Source organism: Tubulanus polymorphus, chromosome 4 (genome assembly GCF_964204645.1).
Source record: "Tubulanus polymorphus chromosome 4, tnTubPoly1.2, whole genome shotgun sequence".
NCBI classification, from domain to species: domain Eukaryota; kingdom Metazoa; phylum Nemertea; class Palaeonemertea; order Tubulaniformes; family Tubulanidae; genus Tubulanus; species Tubulanus polymorphus.
In genome coordinates, this window is record NC_134028.1 from 10,879,441 (window position 1) to 10,904,475 (window position 25,035).

Below are 25,035 nucleotides of genomic sequence, written 5' to 3' on the forward strand. Positions count from 1 at the left end.
AACCAAAAATCCGCCATGTTTTTGTTCATTTGGAATAAAGATCTCTTGCTGCAAGTTTTCAATGAGCGTTTTTTCACTTACAATGCATCGTCATTATTAATCCTTCAAATATGATATCCTACCATTGGACCGTTGGATACGATAAAACCTCAGCTTGTCTAAATAAAGTCGCTGACTCCTGCTACTAGTGCACTTACGATCCCTTAAGGCTCTTTCAGGCCTAAAAACTGGCGCCTGATAAGGATCCCTTCTCTAAATATACCATATCGCGAATTTCAATGAAAAATGGCAAACTATAAGGAACCAACAGGTCTAGCAATTCAGGCAAATGATTACCTTCTTAGGCACAAATAAGATCACAGGACTGTCATATTATGTCCGGCACATGCTAGGATCATAGGCTTGGGGCATATACTAAGGTCCTGGAAATGGAGCAAGGCTGATATTAAGGCTGTGAACCGAAGTTATTTTTAGCGGTTTCTTTCGAGATGACATTGGCCCTAGGGCACAGATACGTGGGGTAAGGTTGGATAACCCGGATGGCATATGTAGATTAAAATCATTATCCGGATATGCCCCCAGAGGGCAGACCCAGAACCAGACGGGTCAGAGCCCTGAAAGAATCCGTTTGCCTCAAATCGCACTCTATTTATAATCATGTTACTTTTTTGCGAAAGTCCAAAACCTCCTTTCTGTTGAGGTGGTGTGATTCGGATTTGTTTGGAGTCACCTCGACATTTCGGATGGAGACTTTGGAGGTAATAAAAGAATACGCCCTAAGGCAAGAAGAATATGTGGGCTGATTATTGGACAACCAAAGGCTTGTACTATAGCCTTTTTGGGTATATCCTCGGATGTCAGGGCCAGGGGGACCCATAGACATTTTGTGGTAAAGCCAAAAATAGCTGATGTGCATGAATATTCCGTTGTTTTGGAGTGCAAATTTGAGGCTCTTAATAAACTTTTCATTCTGTGATATTTTGGAATTTTTTAAGTTGTCTTATTGTGGGTTTGACAGTCATTCTATATTAAAGTTTACTGTTACGTACCCAGTACGTGTGCGTTTAGATACTGTATTGTGTAATGTGCATTTCCAATGGTTGTCCTGATATCACTGGGGGATATCAATACTATTGTAGTAATGCTCGCTACTGTTGAGTGGTTTAGCATAAATACTATGCCACCAGTGACACCAGACAGTTTTTGGCTTGGTCTTGTCGTCAGTATGGTCAATAAACTAAATGTATATAGTGTATGATAAGTTTCGTGGTAGGTTATTTCTACCTGGAAATCTCTTCTCGTCTATAGGTTATTTCTGACTGTAATACTAACTCTATAAAGTCGATGCCAGATTAGTCATCACATTAGTTAAGTCGTCGCTATTTTTTAATCTCATTTTCCAATTTAATTCACTAGTGTTAGTTATCATTTGGAAAGTCGCCTCACACGATTGTCCCGAATATGGCAAGTTTCACTGCATACATTTCCGTTACATTGATAAAAAATTTACCGTCAACTTTTAAAAGTTTATCGTACAGTTCTTTATATTCCTTTATCTTTTCTTGATGCTGTACGAACTCTTGCTTTAAATCCAAAAGTTCCGGACCTGAAAATTAATAATCAAAACAGCACTTAGGCCTAATTGAAAGATTACTTTAGTACTGGTATGTCAATAAGTAAATAAACAGCCATAGAGGCTCAGTGGGGCAGTGTTGATGATGTTGCATTCACTGTCAATGCTGAGTCATACATGGTTTCGAGTCCTGCTGGCTACTTACAGTGTGCGAGTAACACTTCCAAACCTTTCGTAAGGTTAAATGGACAATCCAATATAAACAAAAGTAAACAAACAATATTCAATTTACCAGTAAATCCGGATCTTTTGGCTTTATTCCACAATTTTGCTAGTGAGGGGTCTGTGTTACCATCTATATCCCCTGCTGGATCAAACACTGGTGCAGGAATTTTATTCTTATCCATTATCTTTGGTGGCTTATAATTACTTCCATCAGCTCCATAAAGTTTGTATCTGTCCATAATTGCTGATAATTAATGAAAATAAATATTTTGTTACATGTATATCACAGTGTCTACTTGTTTCCGGTACAAGGGGAGCATACAGAGAATTTACCCAGCATTGATTTTCTGACTTTGGATTCGAATTCTCCAGCTTCATCAGAGCCATCTGATTTTCGCTTTTTTAATTCCCATTCAACCTCATCTTGTAATTTTAAATCTGAATAAAGTTCTATTAATTCAGTTTTCGTCAATCGCTTAAAAAGAAAAATAAACCAAAATGAGCCCCAGTTCAACAGGTTTCAATGTGTAGTCCAGACCGGGGTGACTGGGTTCATGCTAGTACTACAATGTATCGTATTGTAGGGATTGCAGCCAAAGTGCCACTTTCAGGACTACTGCATGATGGACAAAGAATATTTTATGATTGAAAGTGTCTACGTTTAAGTAAGTATTAAACTTATGTGTGAAACTAGTTTGAAATATATCTTATATTCTACAAATATATCAAAGATCACTGTTTCAGACTCAGAATGTTATCAGGAATCCAGTGGAATGGTTTATTTTACGACATCTCAACTAGAAAATAGATTTTAAAGACATTTTTGGTTTCAATATCTTCACGATTTTTGCTCCGGACTAACTAGGATTAGCAAATATGAAGCAGAGATTTGTCAAAAATATCTACTGTAATAATGTTTAGTGATTCTCCAAAATCGACGATCTTAATCCTTGTGCAGATCGGACGTATATTGAGGGTAAATTACCGTTGATTCAACAGCGGCCATTTTGAAAAATTGTGGAGAGTGTTACCACCTGTAGACTGGGACCAGAACAACAACACAAACTAACGAAACAAAGAAATTTGAAAAATTAAGAAATCAACACTTATTCACATTTTTCTTCAACTAGAAATTTATTATTTATCATGGAAAACCCGAAGATTTGAAACATATGTTGGAAAACCAAAAAAATAAAATTGTCCTTTCCTTATGGAAGTTTTATATAAATCCTTGCAGGTCACCTTGTCTATCGTGCCACATGTATGCAAGGGTCATACTAATAAGCGTCTGGATATTAGTGCATGCGCCGTTGGAAGCAGTCTCGAGCTTTCTCGCTCTCAGAAAAAAGTGGCATTTAGAGGTAGAAAACACGATAGAAAGATTCCACGAAGGACAGATCCCTAGGTAAGAGCAAAATGGACCATCTGCAGAGCTATTAGGTTATTGGAGAATGTCAGACAGTCAGGAAAGAATTTTTCTGGACTTGAAATTAGGCAAAAAAATGGCGGACAAAGATGGCGGACAAAATGGCGGATCTGTAGTGTTGATACCCTCCGGAAAGACCGGCGAGCGACCCTTATGTTTACATTTTTTTCTAATGACTCTCTCAGCACAAACCGGCAGATTAAAAAAGAAAAGTAACAGTTCAACCCAGAAAGCCTCGCTAAGTCTAAGATTGACCAACAACATGGCCCAACAAACAAGGGGGCTAAGAAAAGCATTGCAACAGGAGATGATTAAAAAGATGATTGTTGTGGTATATGTACAATTGCAGTGACAATATAAATTGCCCATGGGCAAAGTGTGGATTACCTTGAAAGCTAGAGGTTATTTGAAAGGCTGAATCCAAGAACATGTCTATCGCACTTTTGAGCCCAAACATCTACTTTTACTTAGTAGCCACTTGAGAACAATAAGCAATTAACGATATCAGCTACTTTTCCAGTAGTATACATTTTAAAACAGTCACTCTGTAATAGTATTCCTTTCAATTCGTTTGGTTTTCTATAGTGGCTGTTTCGAAGAGTCTACTATTGAAAAGTGACCATTTTGAAACATCTGGTTTCGATAGTGCACACTAGCAGTAGAGATGACTGTAAAACCACCCGCCTGTTAACGGTGACTTTGTGATAGTAACTCCTACCATAGCAGCTACTCTCAAAACACATTGTTTCTAAAAGTCAACTATTGAAAAGTGACCATTTTGAGATCGCTTGCCAGATTCCCTGTTATAAATACACGGTAGCAACATATGCTTCAAATTTGCAGTGATATGTGACAATATAAACATACGGAAAACTCTACTCACTCTATAGTTTGGGGTATAGTTCCATTAAGAGTGACTCAGTTAAGATCCGAAGATATTGTAGATACTCTTTGAGGATGTGAAATGTAATGAGCGATTCCCAACTCTAACCAATAAAAGTCGAGATTGGAATTAAATTTGTTTACAAATTGTCAATAGTTATGTAGTTTTAAGATAAATCGAAATTTCCTTCTTTTCATGAATTCAATTTGAACAAATGCAGCTTTTTTCAAGCATAGGCCTGCATTTATTTTTGATTTAAATTCTTAGATTAAAAGCACAATCATGAATTCAGGCTAACCTCTCATTATTGAAATGGTGGTTTATTTTCAACGGGGCCTGGTTGTCTTTGCATCTTAAGTTAAGATGTGCATTTTGGAGTGTCTGAATTTCCCCGAATCCTTATTTCGCAAAATCATTGATTTTTTAAAAACAAAATATGCTTTATCCATGTGGATTTTAAAAATTCTAAGAGAGCCCATATTTGATCGAATTTAATAGAAGAAACTTTGTATGGTATTCAAGATATCATTTGGATTATGGTAACAGCCTTTGGTGATCGTCCCTGGGGTCATGAATGAAGAAATCCCGTAATAGAATTTTAAATATGATAAAATTTGTTATGGTGAAACCGCAACGTTTCGACTGTTGACTAACAGCCATCAGCAGGTGGAATGTAGGCATTCCTAGTGAGAAGGGCTTTTAGTCAGATGGCTGTCAGTCAACAGCCGAAACGTTGTGGTTCAACTTTAATAAATTTCATGATACAAAATTCTATTGTGGAATTTCTTCATTTATCTACAGTTAACACGGTTTAGAGTATTTTATTCGACTTCTTCGGGTCCTGTAGCCGTTTAGATCGAAAATTATTTACTTTTCGGCACAGAAGGGATATACAACCGAGTTTGTCGCTATGCGAGGGATTCCCTGTATATCTGCACCATAAAGCGGTACCCTTGTTGGTTCTAGCCTGCATTCGCTTCCAAATTCAAGTATTGGTAACGTTGGTTTACGATAATTTGAGAAAAAAAGAGGTTAGTTGGAGAAAACTGACGATTATCTTATAATTCAGCGATTCATTGGTTCATCGATTCGTAAAAATAAAATATAGTCTCATAGAGATATTGCGGTGCAAGTTTATTACTATTAAGAGAGGTGATTACTTTTGGTTCGTGGTCTTTAGGAGGTTAGTGCAGTTAGTTCATTGGTTCATCAATCACTGTCTAGTTAGCCAGTGTAATTGACCTGCTGACCGATAGCTGCTGCTGAGTTGTTGATAACCTATATTAACAATTTACTCAACAAAGTAGGAAAGTATGTGAAACTGAAATTACAGCCTATTACATTTCTTTCACTACTTAAGCCAAACGAAGTTTTCTCTATCAAATGAAATTGCTGATTTCAAAATTACGTGAACATCTCAACACTCAACTCTTATACGCTAATCCTTTGATCTTTCATAATACTCGGTAATTTCATTTCAACCAAACTATATAACTACGAACTAAGATTTTGATTAGGGTATCACTTCTAGCAAGCGATAAAACGATTTTCAAGAACGAACAAGCAGAGAACCGCGTGACAAAGTGAACATCACATGGATTACTTAAAAATCATTTGTATCGAAATAAACAATAAATTCAAGGTTAATTCTAAGTATTTTAGATACATTTTTTTCGTAATTCATTTTCTCAACATATGATTTTATTTGTATATTCCTCTCTCATATACCCTTAAAAACAAATTAAGCCTAAAAGACAAATTTATTTTTTGTCTTTCTTTTCTACAAAATCAAAGATTTATGAACGCACCAGAATGTTTTATAATCGCAAATCTTAAAATTCTAGGACTGGCACTATATTTTCGTATTAATGGATTTAATCCATGATGATATAATTTAGGGGATTCTCAGCAACTCAAAAACTTAGATTTTCTATTCACAGAACTGTATTCAAAGCATACAGAGTTCTGTATACAAAGCAGATAGGGTTTAACAGTACCTTTGACCCTGTCACGTATCACTGCAAATCTTAAACAGATGCTGCTATTTTGAACAGGAAATTACCATGCCATCTCAAAATGGTCACTTTTCAATAGTTGACTTTTAGAAACGACGTGTTTTGAGAGTAGCTGTTATGGTAAGAGTTACTATCACAAAGTCACTGTTGACAGACGGGTGGTTATACAGTCACCTCTACTGCTAGTGTACACTATCGAAACCAGATGTTTTAAAATGGTCACTTTTCAATAGTAGACTCTTCGAAACAGCCACTATAGAAAACCAACCGAATTGAAAGGAATGCTACTTCAGAGTGACTGTTTTGAAAGGTATACTGCTGGAAAAGTAGCTGATATCGTTAATTGCTTATTGTTCTCAAGTGGCTACTAAGTAAAAGTAGACGTTTGGGCTCAAAATTGCGATAGACATGTTCTTGGATTCAGCCTTTCATTTGGAGTAAGGGCATTGCTTGAAAAATCTTTCATAATTCGTTTTTCATCTTGAATAATTCGTGACTTCAAAGTTCTAGAAGTTTATATTGTATTTTATGTTTCTTGAAGAATTATTTTGTAGTCAAATAAGACCAAAGATAAACAGGTCTACGTCCAAAATTTTGTAGGGTACAGGTTGCGCGGCAGGGAAGCTATTTTATATTTTCAAAAAATATTTTTCTCAATATGAAAAAATATTCAAATAAATCAACACAATTACCGGGCAATAAAATGAAACAATTCCAATATGGCGATATGTGAAATAGTTATATTCTCACCAGCAATGAGCATTTAAAATTCGCACATATACGGCACCTAGTCCAATGAAACGCTCGCCATTTATGGCTTTCCCATTATTATTTTGGAGTAGCCCCGGAATTCCCTGTATATCCCAAAAACAGCCAATCACATTTGCTCGTAGAGACAACGCCCCCCAATCGAGGTTATGGCAACCTTATATGCAAGAGCTAAGAATTTTCCCGCCAAAAACAGTTTTTGACGATTTTAAACTAAGTTGACCATGTCATTGACGGAGGTTCGTCATGTCTTCAATCGCGTCGATTATACGTCGTTTAACCCGAGAATCAATGAAAATAATGCTCATATAAAAAAAATATCGATAAAGACACATACGAGCTGATTAAAAAAGACAGCAGGAAAGAACTACCACTTATGCACTGGTATTGTTCAAAAGAATGCAACAAAGTAGCATCTTGAAAGAGAGGTAGAGAAGCTTTCACGAAAGTAACCTAAGTTGACCAGGCATTTGTGAACTTGAGTGAATGTAAACTCCCGGAGAAGACGGTAGGAGCAGTAAAAGCAATATCCCAGCAGTTTACTCCGGTAGATCCCGATGATCCTACCGATCTCCTACTGCATCAAAGAAATTATCTCTTCTAGACAAAAAGAGCAATTATTAGAGATGGAGGAGACAGCCAGGAGAAAGAACAACCTCATGGTGTTCAGACTCCCGCACAACGCCGAATTGGAAAATTTCAAGAAAATGTTGGTGACAAGTGTAGGCCCGCGAGAGTCACATTCTTAACCGAAACAATGAGAGATGACGCTTGAAGGCGTAACACAATGCCAGAAAAGAAACCAGGGAGAATAAAAAAACAGATGATAATGAGGATTCAAGACTGTGTATGATAGTATCAGTGCAAAAAGATCTCACACCTCAAAGGCAAGAAGAGGAAGACCTTTTCAAGGCCCTGAAAAACAAGAGGAACCAATCCAAGGAGTCAGGGGACCAATGTGCTGTCTGGATTCGTCGCAAAGAAAGAGTTGTGAACATAGGTAAGTACACAACAAGGGGCGAACCAGCAAGGAAGACAGCAAAATAACACATGGTGTAAATAGTTCTACTTCTTCGGGTGATGTTTCCAGTCATCATGTAAATGTGTTTAGAAACTGCACATGTATATATACAAATGTTGATCCGATGATGAATAAACGAGCAGAATTACAAGCATTGATAGACCTAGATCGCCCCAACGTTAGTGGAGTCATAAATATGAAGCAAAAGAAGTGTAGATATAAGATTGAAGACCACGAGCTAACATTGGCTACGAACAGTTCCATAACCTTGAAAAACTTGGGAGAGGAGTAATCCTGTACGTACTGAGCAAACTGAAACCGCTCCCGTGTGAAGATTTGAAACATGGTGATTTCTCTGAGTCGGTCTTCGTCGAATGCCACCTTCAAGATTATGAATGGAAAAAAGGAAAAATGGAAATGCTCGGATTCATCTATAAAAGCCCAAGCAGTGCTCCAGAGAATAGTGAAAAGCTAAATGACCTTCATAGGAAGGCCACAGAAAGAGATGACTCACATCTCATGATTATGGGAGACCTTAACTATCCCCTGGTGAACTGGGTAGACAATAAGTGTGAGACTGGACCCAACCACCCAGCTTATTCATTTTTGAAAGTGGTTAAGTACGTATTCATGATACAACACCACACATCACCAACACGCTACAGAGTGGGAGAAAGGGCCAACATAGTGGATCTGGTTCTTTCCAACAGAGAGGACATTATCAATGATATTAGCAGTATCAGGACTAGGCAAGAGCGACCATTTTGTGCTGTTGATAAGTCTGAATAAGTCTGGAAAGCAGCTGTTGACAAGTCAACACGGATGTCAAGGTCATCAGGCAGGAGAGGCAGAAGTTGGATAAACCTAGATACACTCAAGTCAGTGCGAAGAAAACACCAGCTTTTTAGAAGATGGCTTTGGACAAGGAATGGCCAGGACTACCAAACCTATATTACTGCAAGGAATAAAGCAAGGAAGATTAACCGAAAGGCGATGAAGAGACTAGAAGAGAAAATAGCTAACAATGCGAAAAAGCCTAAGGTGTCCACCTTGATTGAATCCAGAAGTTTTCATCAAAATCTGTCTATTGATACGATCTCCATCACACACAACTGCATCATGATTCATCATGAATATACATGGTAGTGGTTTTTCCCCACTGACTCGAATAGGCACTCTCCACGTTCATGGTGTGACGATTTCATTTATTTCATACACTGTGTACGAAATTTGTTGGACAATTTATTTTCATAAATTGAACAATTTCCAAGATTCACTCCCCTCTTTCCCAATCACTTTTACTGCCCTTCTATAAAATTCACTGCTTTTCATGGCCGGCCGTGACGAACCCTCCCAGTTGAGTCATTTGCAGTTTCCAAGAAAACTTTAACTAGGCAATAAGCAACTCACGCTTTTCATATACATACACAGATCAATACACCACATAGCAGCGAGTATATCTAACGCGCACGTGTGTGAAGCATGAATATACGTAAAAGGGCATGTGTTCTTCCGAAACGAAATGTAGTTCCAACAACAAATAAATAACTAAATTGATAAATAAGCAACAGAATCCAATGAAATTCAATAGGGTTAGAGCTCTTATTACTGCATTTAATGTTTTAAAATTTCCGAAGAAAAACTAAGCTTCGTTTGGAAGTCATTTTGTACCAAAGGAAGAAAGTTTCATAAGCGATAACAAAATGGACTTAAGTCCATAATAAAGGTCCAATGGCCCTGTGGCTCACCTTCAAATCAATGAGTGTATATTGTCAAAAATATTTTACTAACTATAAATTAATTTGGATTGCAATCAAATGTAGAATAGATTACCGAATTAAATCCATCAACTGACAACGATATGCTGAACAAACTCTTAAACAACAATCTTTTATTCTAAATCTAATCACTTCATTAATTCTTAGCCCCTTATTACACGATTAATACATACAAGATATTATTATACTCGCAATTTCCAGATTTTATCATCCTTGAATTGAATTAAAATACTTGCGCAACGCACGACTTCTCCAAATCTCATCCGTGTTTGTTTTTAACAGCATGCGTGTGATAACTATGCTGTACTTTCTCTATTGATCGCTTTGCACGGATTTCCCTATGCGATAGCGATATATATAAGGGTATATGTGTGAAGACTAGCTCCCACCCCTAAATCAGCTGAAAAAACTGACTGTAGATTAGATGAAAAGCTGAGAGCATTCCACTGCCCGCTATTGTCTACAGACTATTTTAGTCCATTATCAATTTATCACAATTCTCTACCATACTTGCTACTTTGGATACTGAATTGAATAGCCTACATGGTTATATTCGTTACACCTACGAGCAATTATCTCAACAGGAGGAAGCTCGCCCTATATTCCTGTAGACACGATCAGCAACGCTGTCAATCAAACTGCTGCCGCAGGCTAATTGCTCATCGGCTATTTCTGCTGCTTGTTCGGAGATTCCCGTGAGACGTATCCACGGCAACAAACAATAACGACGATGGCGGCCGTTGATGAACATGTACAAAAAACGTGCGATTTTGATGGTTTTTTCGATATAGATCCTGAAGATATTGATATCAATGGCCTATTAAATGAACCAGAGGATTTTTACTGTATTTGTGGAATTGATTCAACCAATGATATGGTTTGCTGCGCCCGAGAAAGATGTATTTTAATGTGGTGCCATCGGAGTTGTATCGGGTAGAAACCAGATGAGGATGATGATAACTGGACTTGTCTGTCATGTTTATCTGGTAAGTATTTATATATTATTAAATAAGAATATGGCTTGAAAGCTCAAAGCAGGGACACAGCCATGGGATAGGATCTCAAGTCCTAAATTTGATTTGAATTCAATTCTAATGTAGCCTATTCAACTTTCCGATCTTAGGGAGAGATGTATTGAAAGAGCGCAAAGCCAATATTGCCAAAATTCAAAATCAAGCAGCCCAGAAAAAAGCCAAACTTTGCAAACATCAACAAATAAAAGCGATCAGTGGTAATTTTTAATAATAGCAACTTATTTTATCATAGTTTATACACATAAAATAAATCACTTTATAATGTTCATTCTTGCAATAATGGTAATTTTTATAATAATATATTCCAATTTGATTAGGCCTATACAATTCATTTAATCATACACATAAACGCAACTGATTATCACTTAATCTTAATTAATATTTTTTCTTACAGATAAACTAAAATGTTCCGAGCAGGATATAACGATGAATGTGGTGCAGGTCACCATCAACGCATTCGAAGAAATGACAAAAAACCAAATAGTAATCTCGAACACGGCATTGAAATCAGAAGTTGATCAGTTGCTATCCACAATCAAAACATCAAATTTAGGGACAGAAGCAACATTCTTTATCGACGATATTATTGAAAGACTATGGAATTGTATAGTTGCCGGCGGTTCGTGTCTTCATTTCTCTGAGCGCTATAATGCTATTTACACTTATGCTAGATCCGCGGAAATAAAGCAGTTGAAGTGTCTCTTACACATTCCAGAGTCAAAAACGGATCCGTTCTTGTCCCAGATATTCCTCCGAACAGCTTTCCGTGTCGTTCTGAATAAGAGACAAATGGATAATGATTCGAATGATGCCATGGATTCAGAAAAATGTATTTTAAATACTGCAGAAATACAGATATCACATTATACAGCAGGGTACATTTGTTTTAAATTACTAAAACATTACTCTAAGTCCAAAAAACCTGGTCCTACTCTTATTGTTCAGATACTGAGATCATGAAAAATATCTCCAGGTGCCAGTAACTCTTCAAACCTTCTTGAGTATGCACAAAAGTGGACCGATATGATAAATAGAGGGGGCCTGTATCAGATCAGAAATGAAGGTGTAGTTAAGTTGTTTCAGTATCTTGAAGAAATTATAAAGCCAGTACTAAAGAAAAAGAATATTATTGTGCTTTCTGGTATCAATCTGAAAATCTGAAAAGCAAACTCAGTAGCCTTATCCACGATACATTGTCGAATCGAGTCAGTAAGGAGGTAAATACCGCGCGAACAACATTTTGAACACTTAACTGGCTCAACCCCCATCTGCGTACCGTTATATTGATTGCCTTAGCACATTTTTATTTTTTTGTCCGCGTCATCGTTCAAGTTTTCTGAGGCAGACTGTACATAAAAAGGGAGGATGTAAATTTGAGTCAAATTAAAGTCGACTTCTGAAGCGTCATTGATTAATTTATGTTGAAGATTTTTATCGATCGGACGTCCTTTCTGTATCAAAACGCGTTCTTCACAACACAAACGGCAAAATGCTTCAGCACAGGAATGTCGATCTACAAGAACAAAATGCGTAGGGCAACTTTTAAGTTTTTGATTTTCCAGTAATGGCCAAATTGTAAGATTTGACCTTTTAATTGAATCAGACTCTGGACTGAAGTCTATAAAACTGCTACATGTAGTTTCAAAATGAGGGCTACATCTTTCTACTTACCCATTTAAGAACAAGTATGTGCTCGTAAAATAAAGCTATTTGAACAACTGAATGGATTTCGTAGTAATAGATCACTGAAAATAAGTGCTTTTTATTAGGCCTAAAGACTGCTAGGAAACTATGTAAACCGCAGAAAACAGTCATATGTGTCAATCCCTATTTCGATAGAGATCAGAAATATACTATTTTTGCAAAATTGTAAGAGCACTTTTCTCTAATTCCGCATTGTTCCGCACACATCAGAAGGTAACCCCAGTATTCATCGAAAGCTTATCTATTCAAAACAGGATATTTCATATACAGGAACCGTCAGCAACGTATAAAATATGTCATTTATAATGCATATTCATCGCGGAACTTACCTAAAATTTCATAGATGCGTACAATATCGTAGAAACTCTATTCTTCAACCGATTTCAAAAATTTTTTCATCGAGGAGTAGCTCTCATGGGCGCAGCCATTGTGGTGATAAATGCGCATGTGTGAGTTGTATACGTCATCTAAAAATACCTAAATGGATTGCTTTTAGTAGCAACGCGCGGCACTGCTATCCAGCTAGGTCGAATGCCACACACCCGTAAATAAGTGATTGACAGCGTTACTGATCCAACCAGTGTGTAATACACTGATATAGGACGAGCTTCCTCCTGTTGAGATAATTGCTCGTAGGTTACACCAAACAAATTATAAGTGAACATACGATACCTAGTCGAATGAAATGCTCGCCATTTTGTTTTGGGTTCCACATTGGGTTTTCCCTATGGGCTTTCCCACTTACATCAGAAGTTCCCGGAATTTCCTGTATATCCAACAAACAGCATTCTATGTAGCTCAGGTAACAAGGTCAACTCAAATTTAGGGGGTTTAGGTAGAAAAGTATATTGAGAGGAGTCACAGAAAAACGGCAACACTTCCAGGAAGGATTGAACTTTTATATATTTCAATTCCAAGTACGCAAATTTTCATATGTGAAAACGTTCCATTAATTAGTGCTAAAAAGCTGGATTTTTACGTGTTTTTCAAGAATAAGTCCCCTAAAAATAACTTGATCACTATGAAATTTTTGTGGGCTCGAGAACTCATTAAGCCAAACTATGACACCAAAAATCAAAACTATTGGTTCAACAGCCAATGTTTGTGCCTTGTTGACACACCGGTACTCTATTCATTTTCAATGAAAACTGCTTCACCAGGCCGTTTGCATAGGCTAACCTACGGTTCGCCAAAAACCAGGAATGTACATTTTTTTAATGTAAATATCCAGTCACGGTTCATTTCAATATGATTAATTTGTTATGAAAACGATAATATCGTTTTCACTACATATATACATATACATATATACACAACTATATATAACATCATGTTATATTCTTTTTACTGTATTACCCTTATATAATAAGTTGTAAATTGATAATTATAAAACAAGTTGCTTTTGTTTTCTCGAGGGGATTCAGACATTCTGACATTGAATCCTGAAATATTGATACTAAATACTGAACCATTGACGCTTGTCGACGCTAATTAGTAGGCCCATGACCGGTAGGCTTATGCAATGCAGAGAAATGGCGGAATTTGTAGAAATTAATCAATTTCTCAGAAAAATGGTGATTAATCGTTCAAAACATACCTAAAATTGGATTATTTCGAAAGGTACCTGTCTTAGTAGGAATATGAACCGATGTCCGCCATATTGGATTTATATTCTGCCGGCTGTTTACCCAGATTTGTATGTAAATAAAGGTCACTAATCATAGAATATAATCTTAACTTACGGTCTAAATGTGCATAAATCGTTTGCATTCCTTTTATTAAGATTTATAGTCCGTTAAACACAAGGTAATTTCCACATCGATCGGACACATTGTCGGCCATTTTGTTTGTTAACGTTTTTAATCGACGGCAATTCTATTGGTTCTGGGATGTTAAGAAAGGGATTCTGGGTAAATATTTTGATATGCAAAGGCTAAAGATGACGTGTCAGCTAATCTAGGCTGTTTTTTTTACGAATCGTCAAAAATCAATGCAAGAAATAGGTCATCAACGAACAGTGAGTACATTTTGCACTACTATTTCCGGAATTAAGATGAAAAATTGAATGAAATCAATATTTCCTCGCTAAAACTTCACAAAAATATTGATCTTTGTAATGTTTTTTAGTCATAAAATGAAACAAATTGAAGTTTCAATGTCGCGCATTTTTCCCCGAAGCCAATATTGACCGGCCAGTCGGTGCCACGCGATCAATATAATGGGCGCATCAAATGTAAACATGAATTTTGACATTTCCAGGAATATTCACACAGATATAACTCAAAGAGCCTCCAAATTACACATTCTGAATCTAGCAAGTGCACACTTTTATTTCACATACATATTATATTCAAACATACACAATTTTGCAGACAATTATGAAATTTATATCATATCACAAGAAAGTGAAATTACGAGGAAATTAGGCATTAATACAAATCATGTTGTGACCAAATTAATCAGGCCTAAGTGTTTCTACGATTGATAAAATTGACTTTAAGTCAATTTTATACAAGCCCTTCAAGCAAACCAAAAAGAAAAATACTATGAGCAGTGCCAAATAAATTGCCCATGGGCAAAGTGTGGTTTACCTTGAAAGCTTGAGGTTGTTTGGAGTAAGTGCATTGCTTGAAAAATCTTTTTAATTCGCGACTTCAAAGTTCTAGAAGTTTAAATTGTATTTTATCTTTCTTAAAGAATTATTTTGTAGTCGACAAATAAGACCAAATATAAACATTTGTTTATGGTCTACGTCCAAAATTTCGTAGGGTACAGGTAGGCGCGGCATTGGAAACTATTTTATATTTTCAAAAAAATATTTTTCACAATATGAAAAAATATTCAAATAAAATTCATATGATGTCACATATCAGAGGGTGGCTGAAGATTGAGTCTTGGAAATAAAACCTCTTCCAATGTATGGCCGCGGAAGCTAACCGGGGCATAGTATTAGATCGTTTTAAATCCTGGAATTTACCACTACAATATTCCTCGACCTATACCTATAGTTTGCTGCTTAGTATTTTCAGGTCACAAAAAATTACAATTTATTACAAATTCTATCAAACAGAAAACTCAATGCTCATCTGCTACGAGGATTATTCAGCCTGTTATCATACCAAACGTGCACGCGCCAAGCAGCGTTACAGCATCACCATATAGTAGTCTAGTATGAGCGTGTGTTAGTGTGTGCAACAGTCTGATGTTAGCGCTCCAGCGCACGTGGAGGCCTTGTGTAGTGAACGTTTGCTTCACTTCAATCTCAATCAACACAATCACCGGGTATTAAAATGAAACAATACCTATGGCGATATGTGAAATAATTATATTCTCACCAGCAATGAGCATTTAAAATTCGCACATATACGGCACCTAGTCCAATGCAACGTCCACCATTAATGGCTTTCCCATTATTATTTTAGTTGCGCCGCAATTCCCCGTATATCCCAAAAACAGCCAATCACATTCGCTCGTAGAGACAACGCCCCCCAATCGAAGTCATTGCAATTTTATACGCAAGAGCTAAGAATTTTCCCGCCAAAAACAGTTTTTCGTCGAATTTAAACAAAGTTGACCATGTCATCGATGAAGGTTCATCATGTCTTCAATCGCATCGATTATACATCGTTTAACCCGAGAACCAACGAAAAAAATGCTCACATAAAAAAACGTACCGCGATTTTAGATGAATTGGCCCAATGCCAACCTCATACTGCTGACAAAGGTAAACCAATAAAAAACGAAGAGGATAAAAATATTAATGAATGATCTTTTATCTTTTTTTCAGTGATATGGATACCGGCCGTGCTTTGAAGATTCACGATGTTGTCAAATATAAAGACACTACACTACTATTCATTCAATCAAGTTTGAATGCACAGGAGAAACTAACTGAATCAGTAAAGAAACTCACTACTTGTGCAAGCAAAAACAAGTCTCTAACATACAGATGACAGTCAACTAAGTCAACCCTAAAAAGAACAGCCGCACGGGAACAATACTATTGTTGCAAATAAACAAAGAAAGCGAATGAAACAACTGTACCAATCATACAAAACGAAATCCTCGATAATACTATATCAGAAAATGAAAAACTGAAAGACGATTTACAGCTCGTGGCAACTAGAAACTAAAAGATCAAATCAATGAATTCAATGGAGACGGTGAAAACAGTGAAATAACTTTTAACTTTACAGAGATGAGATTGCCGATCAATCTAATTCAATGAAATTTATTGCTCACCGAGATGACGTATTTGAAGTCAATATGTTGCTTTTGGATACACAAAATTTATATTGAAATGCATTTTGTGCATTATTATGCATATGAAATTAGTTTTGGGGTGAAATATTTTAGTATTTATGACATTAAGTTACCGAGATCACATTGCGATCAATTCAATATATTTCTTTGATTTCACCGAGATCAAAAGTTTATTTCACTTCAGATTTCCGTTAAAAAATAAAATGTCTTTCATTTTTCATGATATTCGGTACAAATTACTTTGGAGAGTGCATTTACATTGTATTTTTCTCAATAAATTTCAATTTTTTACAATAAATTTCAATGAATTCTGATCTCAGCTTAAAGTTATTTTTCTACAAAATATGAATCTAGAAGGTATTTATTACTGATATAACATGATTTCAAGTGTTAAAAGGGTTCAGAAATTGGCAAAAATGCTATATTTCATGTCATCTCGGTAAATTGTGTCATCTCGGTAATTAGGAGCACCCTTCACTGGGACGCTGCATTGCCAAAAAAATCACAGGGACTTGTCACAATTTGATGGAGGATGGATGTCGCGTTATTTTAGTTTTGTCGTAATGTCGCCCTCATTTGCATATTCGTGTTTTTTACGCATGGCCCTTATCAGCCACCATAGTAATGGCTTTCGACTATCGTCATCGGCACTTCAATGTAGTCTTACAGCTTTAGTAGGGATTCACCCTGGGAACGAACCTGAAATCGTTGACTGCTGGATGTAAATACAAATAAACGTGCGTTTGTTTGTCCTGCTGGGCCGCTTACAGCGAATTCAATTAAATGTTAGAGCGCTATCAATAACTTTAATTTTGCTCTTAAGGCGTTACCGTCGTCAAATATGCTGTCATTTATATGCTTTTATCACTAATTATAGCCTACATTGTTTTTTTTACAATTATTTGAAAAAAATCAATGAAATGAAAAAAGATTATAATTAACACAGAATTTAGCCTTTCAGCAATTCAGTGATTCAGCGATGTTAGAACATCCGCCAGTAACCTGTCTGTGATAAGGAACCATTCTGAAAAACTGAGCAATGGGTCTGTACCCCTCCAAGAACCATTCTGAAACGCCGGTATGGACCGGCAACATGGTCAGAACATATCACTAAGTCCAATCATACTAATTTTGATCCAAAGATTGTGTATGAATGTCATAACCAATGTTTTGAACAACTCAGTGTGAGAGAACTGTGTCATGCACTGTTATGATGCTGTGCTGTGTAGGCTATCCTAAGTCAGTCAGGTCAGTAAATTACTAGATGTATAGTACGGTACTTCACTGTTAGATGGCAAACACATCTTTTTAAACCGAATTTTAGCCCGGGCTTAAAATGAACATTGTGACTCCCAATCTGTTTGAAACATGTAACTTGACGATGGGAACAACTGGCATTAAGCACACACAAGGTCAACACAGTCAGGAACACTTTCCAAAAACGGCTTATTCTGCCAATTTGGCATTTGGGGAACAACGGCTAGGTACTAGACTAGCCCCTGACATGTGTCGTGAAAAAAATACACAAACCTTTTGCGCTTTCGACCATACCAAATTCACCTTACTCATTCTAAATGGTCTAATAGTATCAGCAGAGTACTGCATTCCAGACGCGATGATTCTGTTCAGGAATAGGACACACATGATAAAACACAATAAGCGAAGCATTGTACCCAAATTGCGTACCGGTTGTTGAGCTCAGACCACTATTCCAAAATCTTCTATATCCTATAGCAAAAACAAGAAATTCGAGAGTTTAGTTCATATATAAGCGCGTAAATTTGGGGGAAATCCTGCTTTTGGCTCATAGGCCAGCATCTTAGCTACGCATTGAAGTGGTTTTCGCCCAGGGGGCCTACATTGAGAGAATGTTTGAAGAAAGAAAGGTCCTTTAGAAATAGGTGATACAAAATTCTCTGAGACACACAATTTTCAGAACAAAGTTGCTATATTTACGGCGTCGTAGCCGTATAGCAGTAGTAAATTCTATATTTACGACGGTTTTATATTGACATTGGGATTATGGTCTAGAGAGGAGAGGATTAGTGTCAAGAGGGTGAGAAGAGGGTCCAGAGGGTTAGGGTTAGGGTCCGTTTTACCCCCTAGGGATAGGATTAGGGTAAGGTGAGGCTATATTTAGTTAAAACATTCGAGTGGTTTTCAGCGAGCTCGGTGGTCTAGTGCCAGTGGTATGATGCTGCGCTAGTAATTTACTGGCCCAGGTTAGGTATATTCATGTCCGCGCGGGGCACCACTATCGATTGTGACGACCATTATTGATTAGGAAAAGTGTGATGCGCGTTTTTACTACGCGTTTTGACATCGCGTAGTAAAATCATTCATAAAACCTGTCTATCAATGCAAATGAGCTAAAATCTTTTGGAATCAACCAATAAGATCGATCTTTATCACTTGGGGGTTGGTTTAGTGTATAAATCCGCATTTTAGACGAAGAAAATAGAAATCGAAATATACCCTTTTTCAAGAGCAAAATTCGTCAGCTTAGGACCCGGAATAAGCGACGAATCATCAGGAATCGGAAGGTTTAGGATCTTAAAATTCAAATACTGAAGACCGCATGATTTTATTTCGTGTCAGGGCTGAGCGATCGCTGCCGGAAAATTCAATGTCTAAGTTTTGCGTTGAAGCGAGCGATACAAAATGGTGGCCGGCACTTGTTATTGAATGACGACGCGCCGCGCTGCTCGTGATGAGATCAATATTCAACAATTATTCATCGGTCTAGCGGTGAATTATTGTATTTATTTTCCGATTCATACTTACTCATCACTATATTTCTGAATATTAGGACAGATTTAGCGAAATGATCGGCAAAAAAAATTTTTTTGGGGCGCGGATCGCCACTACGCTCCCGTCGGTAAAGCGGCTGTTGAAAGAGGGAGGCGTCTAACGGGATGAATTGAGGCTTGTGACGGGCAAAAATAGAGGCGCGTGATGGGACAGTGAGGCTCCCGAGGGGATTTTCCAAAAGCAGCAAAATTGAAATATATATAAAATATTGTTGAAATTTAGCTCAAAACAAAACAAATGGATTATTATTTAGTTATTATTAGTAGTATTATTACTTTTGCCTGGTTTATGTTTCTAAACTGATTGATTTTATTATGATATCATGAATATATTTCAAATTTCAGCGTTTTGAGCTAGGCCAAGCCTAATTTTCTGCTTTTCTTAACTAAAATCCATTTAGCAAATCATATATAAAATTGGTATATTTAAATCAATTTGCAATAGGAGCCTATGGCTATAGACCTAACTGACAGGCCTTGATAATCATGTTCATTCATTTCAAAAATTATGTAGTGAAAAAAATAATTTCTTCTGAAATCATATCAATATTTCACATTTTTTCTTGCCGTTACCATGGAAATCTAATAATGATAATCTATATAATAATAGATATTCCTAGATAAACTTGGGCAAACATGAACTATTGATAACTAGTTATTCTATCCCCTTTCTACATCATAACTTTTGATCTAACATCGATATTTTCATTATTTTACCATTTTTCGGCTGGTTTCCATGGAAACCATAGGCATTTGGAATCAGATAAAAATTTTGGGTCTTTCAACTGTCACCTGAAAGTGCTATGAGTGTATTGCTCTTTAAATTTCTAGTCTATCTCTTTTAGTTTAAGAGATATTGAAGTTTGTTTACAATTCAATTCAAATTCAATTCAAAATATCTTTATTATTCCGTAATGCTTTACATTATTGGTTTTGCACAATAAAGATGAGAAAAAAAAAGAAGAAGAAAAACAGTATAAAATATGAGAAATTCCTTAACAGTATTTACATTTTGTACATGATAGGAAATTATATACATATCTGGAATAGTTAGGTATTGTTTCTTTATTCACAGCGGGTTTGTTTTGCTAAGCCAAATATATTTGCCAAGGTTATGAGCCATCAGGGGTGAAGACATAATGGTGATAAATTTGTTTTCAGGGGTTGTAAATTTCTGTTCGGAAAAATGGGTATCAAAACATTTAATTAGTTCAACTCTGTAGCTATCAAATTTGGTACACTGCATAATAAAATGGAATTCGTCTTCAATTATATTACATGAGGTGCATAACCTATTTTCCCTTGGGAGGCCAGAATGCCTACCCCTTTCTATTAACAGATGGTGAGCACTCAGTCGCATTCTTGTGACTTCGGATTTATAGGTTTTGTTGATGCTCATTGATAGATAGTGTTCCATGCTGAATTCAGATTTAATTTGGCAGTAGCATTTCAATTTGCTAAATTGGAGGATTTTTTGTTTCCAAAATATTTTGTATCTCTCAGTTAGGACGTGTCTTATAGATTTTGAGAGTTCAGCTAGTACTCTGTCAGTATCTAGCTTGATGTTCCTGTTCGTGGCTGTTAAAAGAGCATCAACAAAACTATTCCATGTACATTTTTTTGACATCATTTCTTTAAAGACTGTATTGATAAGATGACCTTTTCGTGCGCAAGCGTGTTCCCAGTATCTAATGACTTGAGTACAGGCATTGATGTACATAGGCAATCTCCCTAGTACCCCTAGGACAGCTAGATTTGTTGTTTTTCGGTTAACATTCAGAATAAATTTACAGAATTTAATAATCAGTCCAGTTAGATGAGTATCACTGTCAAATGCTTGCTCAATACAATATGGTTTACCAGAGGTCATCTTCTTGCTTAATGTAATATTTGGCAGCCAAATTTCACAGCCGTATAAAGAAATGGGCATGACAAGGCTGTCGAAGAGTTTCAGAGAGATATCTGGTGAACAATTTTGTATCCCTATCATTTTCATTATTGATAGCATGGCCCGGTTGGCAGTGTTGTAGAGTATTTCTTTTGCTTTTTTGAATGAACCGTTGGCTGTAAAAATTAATCCCAAATATTTGAATTCTTTAACAATTTCAACACTCTTCCCATTTATATCGAATTCAACATTGATTGGAATTTGCCCCTTTTTGTTAAAGATTATAACTTTACTCTTAACAGGGTTGATACTGAGTTTCCATTTTGAGCAGTAGTTAGAAAATTTATCCATACATTTCTGAAGACCTTCTTTCGAATTCGATACAATGACCAGGTCGTCGGCATAAGAGATAGTTAATAAATGTTTCGCCAAGTAGCCTAGTACAGGATCACAAAATTCATCAAATATATCGGCGACATCATTTATGAAGACATTAAAGAGTAACGGGCTTAAAATATTACCCTGTTGTACACCATTGTGACACTGGAAAGGCTGTGATGTGGAGTTTTCATTAATCTTTAGGCTCCACGAAATATTTTGATACATACTTTCGATAAGTCTGGTGAACCTCTTTCCAAGAGCTAAATTGCTAATTTTGTGGATCAGTCCCTCATGCCATATTGAGTCAAATGCTTTTTTAAGATCGATAAAGCATGTATATAATTTTTCCGAGGCACTAAGTTTCATCTGAATAAGTCTTTGGAGTGTGAAAAGGTGGTCTGTTGTTCGGCATTTAGGCATAAATCCAATTTGGTTTTTGGTGATAACATTTTTGGTCTCCAGGTATGACATAAGCCGATTGTTCAATACTGAAGAGAATAATTTGCCGAGACAGCTGTTTAGGGTTATGCCCCTATAGTTATCTGGGTTGCATTTGTCTCCATTTTTATGGATTGGTACTATCAACCCTTCAGCCCATTGATGCGGGAAGTGCCCGCTTGAATACACAAAGTTGAATAGTTTGGCCAGTGGGTGAATCAGGATATCAATGCCATATTTCAAAATCTCATTTGTTATACCATCAAGACCAGGCGATTTGTTGTTCTTTAGTTTCTGAACAGCAATTCGAATTTCTTTGTCGGTGATCAAGAAGTCTAATTCAGTGAATATATCATCATTTGACAAATTTTTAAGGGGATGTTTTTGCCTTGCATCATTTACATTATCTTGAAAAATTGATTTGAAATGATGAATGAATGGTTCCAGGTCATCAATAGAGTTACGTGAGGATCTGTTAGTGTTTGATAATTTTTTAACTTATTTCCAAAACTGTTTAGGATTCCTTTTCGCGTTTCTAAGTTCGTCAAATTGCCCCTGCCTAAACTCAGCACGTTTAGACCTTAGAAGTTTGCGGTGGAGTTTTTTGCGCATAAAATATTTTTGCCTATTACATTGACTGGGGTATTTATGCAGGATCTTGCCGAAATGTCGAACTTTAGTTCTTGACCTTTCACATTCTCTATCAAACCACTGTTTGTTATCAGTTTTCATGGGGGGGTTAGGATGTCGTTGGGGTTCAGCTACTTTTTCATTTAGGATTAGCATAAAATCGTTGACAACAGTATCTACAGTGTCATAGCTTGGGTTCAGAGATTGCCATACTGCATCTTCGCAGTAGTTTTGGAGTTTTGAGATGATGTCGTCGTTTGTCAGAATTTCTATGACGTCATCAGGGCTTTTAAACTTCGAGAATTGTCTGTTATTGAACTTTTTGGATTTACATTCACTGCGATTCCCTTCTCCCATATAGTGCGATTGGAAATCAATCCCAAAGCCTATTGCACTGTGATCTGATAATTCTGAGAATGATGTGTGGACATAGAAGTATTGAACCAGGGGAAAAATAGTGTCGTTTACAATTGCCAAATCAACAACACTGCTACCATTCCACTGATGGCATGTAAACTCCCCGAAATGATCACCTGGGGTCCTGCCATTTAGGATGCACAGGTTATTTGTTTTACATAAGTTAATCATATTTTTACCCATCTTATTTACTGTTTTGTCTTTACTTTTCCGTTTTTTCAGTATTGGTATGTCTAGATCTATACTAACCATATTTGGTATATATTTGTCATCTGGATTAATTGAACTTATGTCAGATACCTCCCCAATTCTAGCGTTAAAATCACCCGTAATTATTACATTGCCCTGGCTCGCATATTTTAAATACTCTAATTCAAGTAGGCCCTAATTGAAAAGTGTCATCCGAATTTTTGTTACCAAAGGTAGAATTTGTTGGGCTGATATAACATGATGCAATGAAAAGGGGAGTATTCGAGTTCTGCCCTGTACTGTCTTGGACTTTCAGCCAAATAATTTCAGATGAAGGTTGTTCAATTACTTTTACACAATTTTTGAGATGATTTTTACATAGTATCATTATACCACCAGAATTGCGCCTAGCATTTTCACCGCGATTTCTGGTGACCTGGTAGTTGAAATAGCCAGGTACCTGGATGTCATCGGATTCAGAGGAATGGGTTTCAGTTAGACAAATGATGTCGTACGGTTTGATTTGATCCAGAAATAGTTTGTCTTCAATTTTGTTATGATAATGACTGACCAGGCCCTGGATATTCCATGTACAAACATGCAACATAACTCTATCGGACCTTGGAATCATATTGGTTGTTCCGAGATCAGACTACACGTAATATAGTGAATATTATTTTCCAAAAAGTCCGAGTGATGAGCGTGTGGTTACAGCCAAGTTTCTAGCGAAGGATCGGATTCCTTGCCCGTCGTTAAAGTGTACATTGTCCATGAAGAGTCGTTTGTTGTTTAGGTTCTCATGTCTGCAGACGTATGCGTTAGAATCTTTAGCGGCCATACTTTCTATGATGGCGTTAAATAGTCTCGACTTTACACTCCGGATATCGGCGTTTAATCATGTTTATGAGGTCGATCATTGTTGTTACGCACTCGTCCGCGCAGTTAGTGTTTCGAATATCATTTGTCCCAACATGTAGTATGATACAATTCGGGTCGTATGTATCTGGGAGACTGTCGATCACGTTTGCAGCTTCAGTAATTGTGTACGCCCGGATTTTTTCTACTTCGCAACTGTCTTTCACAAACCTCCTTTCGTTAAGGTATTTCAAGTTTGACTCACCGATTACAAGTACACTTTTCTTTGATCGCGATTGTATGTGTTCAGACCGGTGACTGTTCCCATCGTGCGGGTAGCTATCTTGGTGGCTTACCGACGACTTTCTTTCGCCCGAATAGTTTTTTCCGTGGTCATGCTCGCCGATTGGTATATCTGGTCTGTGTGTGTCCCGCGGTTTACGTATCTGTACGGTAGTTTTAGCATTCGTATGCAAATAGTCGGTAGTGTCCTCTTTTTTGTTTAGCATATTCGCGACACGGTTTATACTAGAGTTTTGTTCCTCCATATTTGCCTTCATATCGTGTAGATCTTGCTTTAGAGTATCTGTATTGTGTGTTGATTGTAAGATATCGCGGATTCTCGAATCGTTTCTATCCAAAATTTTTCGGACAGTTTCTGTGGTTTTAATCATGTCTGGAATGTTTTCACAATATTGCGATACATTATCAATCCTCTGCGCACAGTTGTCAAGCTT

At 36.8% G+C, this 25,035-nt stretch overlaps 1 protein-coding gene across 4 annotated transcripts in view; it reads right to left on the reverse strand.

Moving 5' to 3' along the window:
* LOC141903568 (alpha-2-macroglobulin receptor-associated protein-like) overlaps window positions 1–25,035 on the reverse strand; it is a 31,807-nt gene that overhangs the window by 3,885 nt on the left and 2,887 nt on the right. For 2 of the 4 annotated variants that reach the window (XM_074791742.1, XM_074791744.1), the window contains exons 2-5: window positions 18,221–18,418; window positions 2,132–2,273; window positions 1,866–2,042; window positions 1,511–1,606 (exon numbers count right to left, since the gene is read on the reverse strand). In XM_074791742.1, coding sequence (XP_074647843.1) covers window positions 1,511–1,606; window positions 1,866–2,042; window positions 2,132–2,273; window positions 18,221–18,358 — 553 coding nt within the window. In that variant the 5' untranslated portion in view covers window positions 18,359–18,418. The remainder of the gene's footprint in view (window positions 1–1,510; window positions 1,607–1,865; window positions 2,043–2,131; window positions 2,274–18,220; window positions 18,419–25,035) is intronic. The other 2 variants (XM_074791746.1, XM_074791745.1) reach the window with 2 other exon arrangements.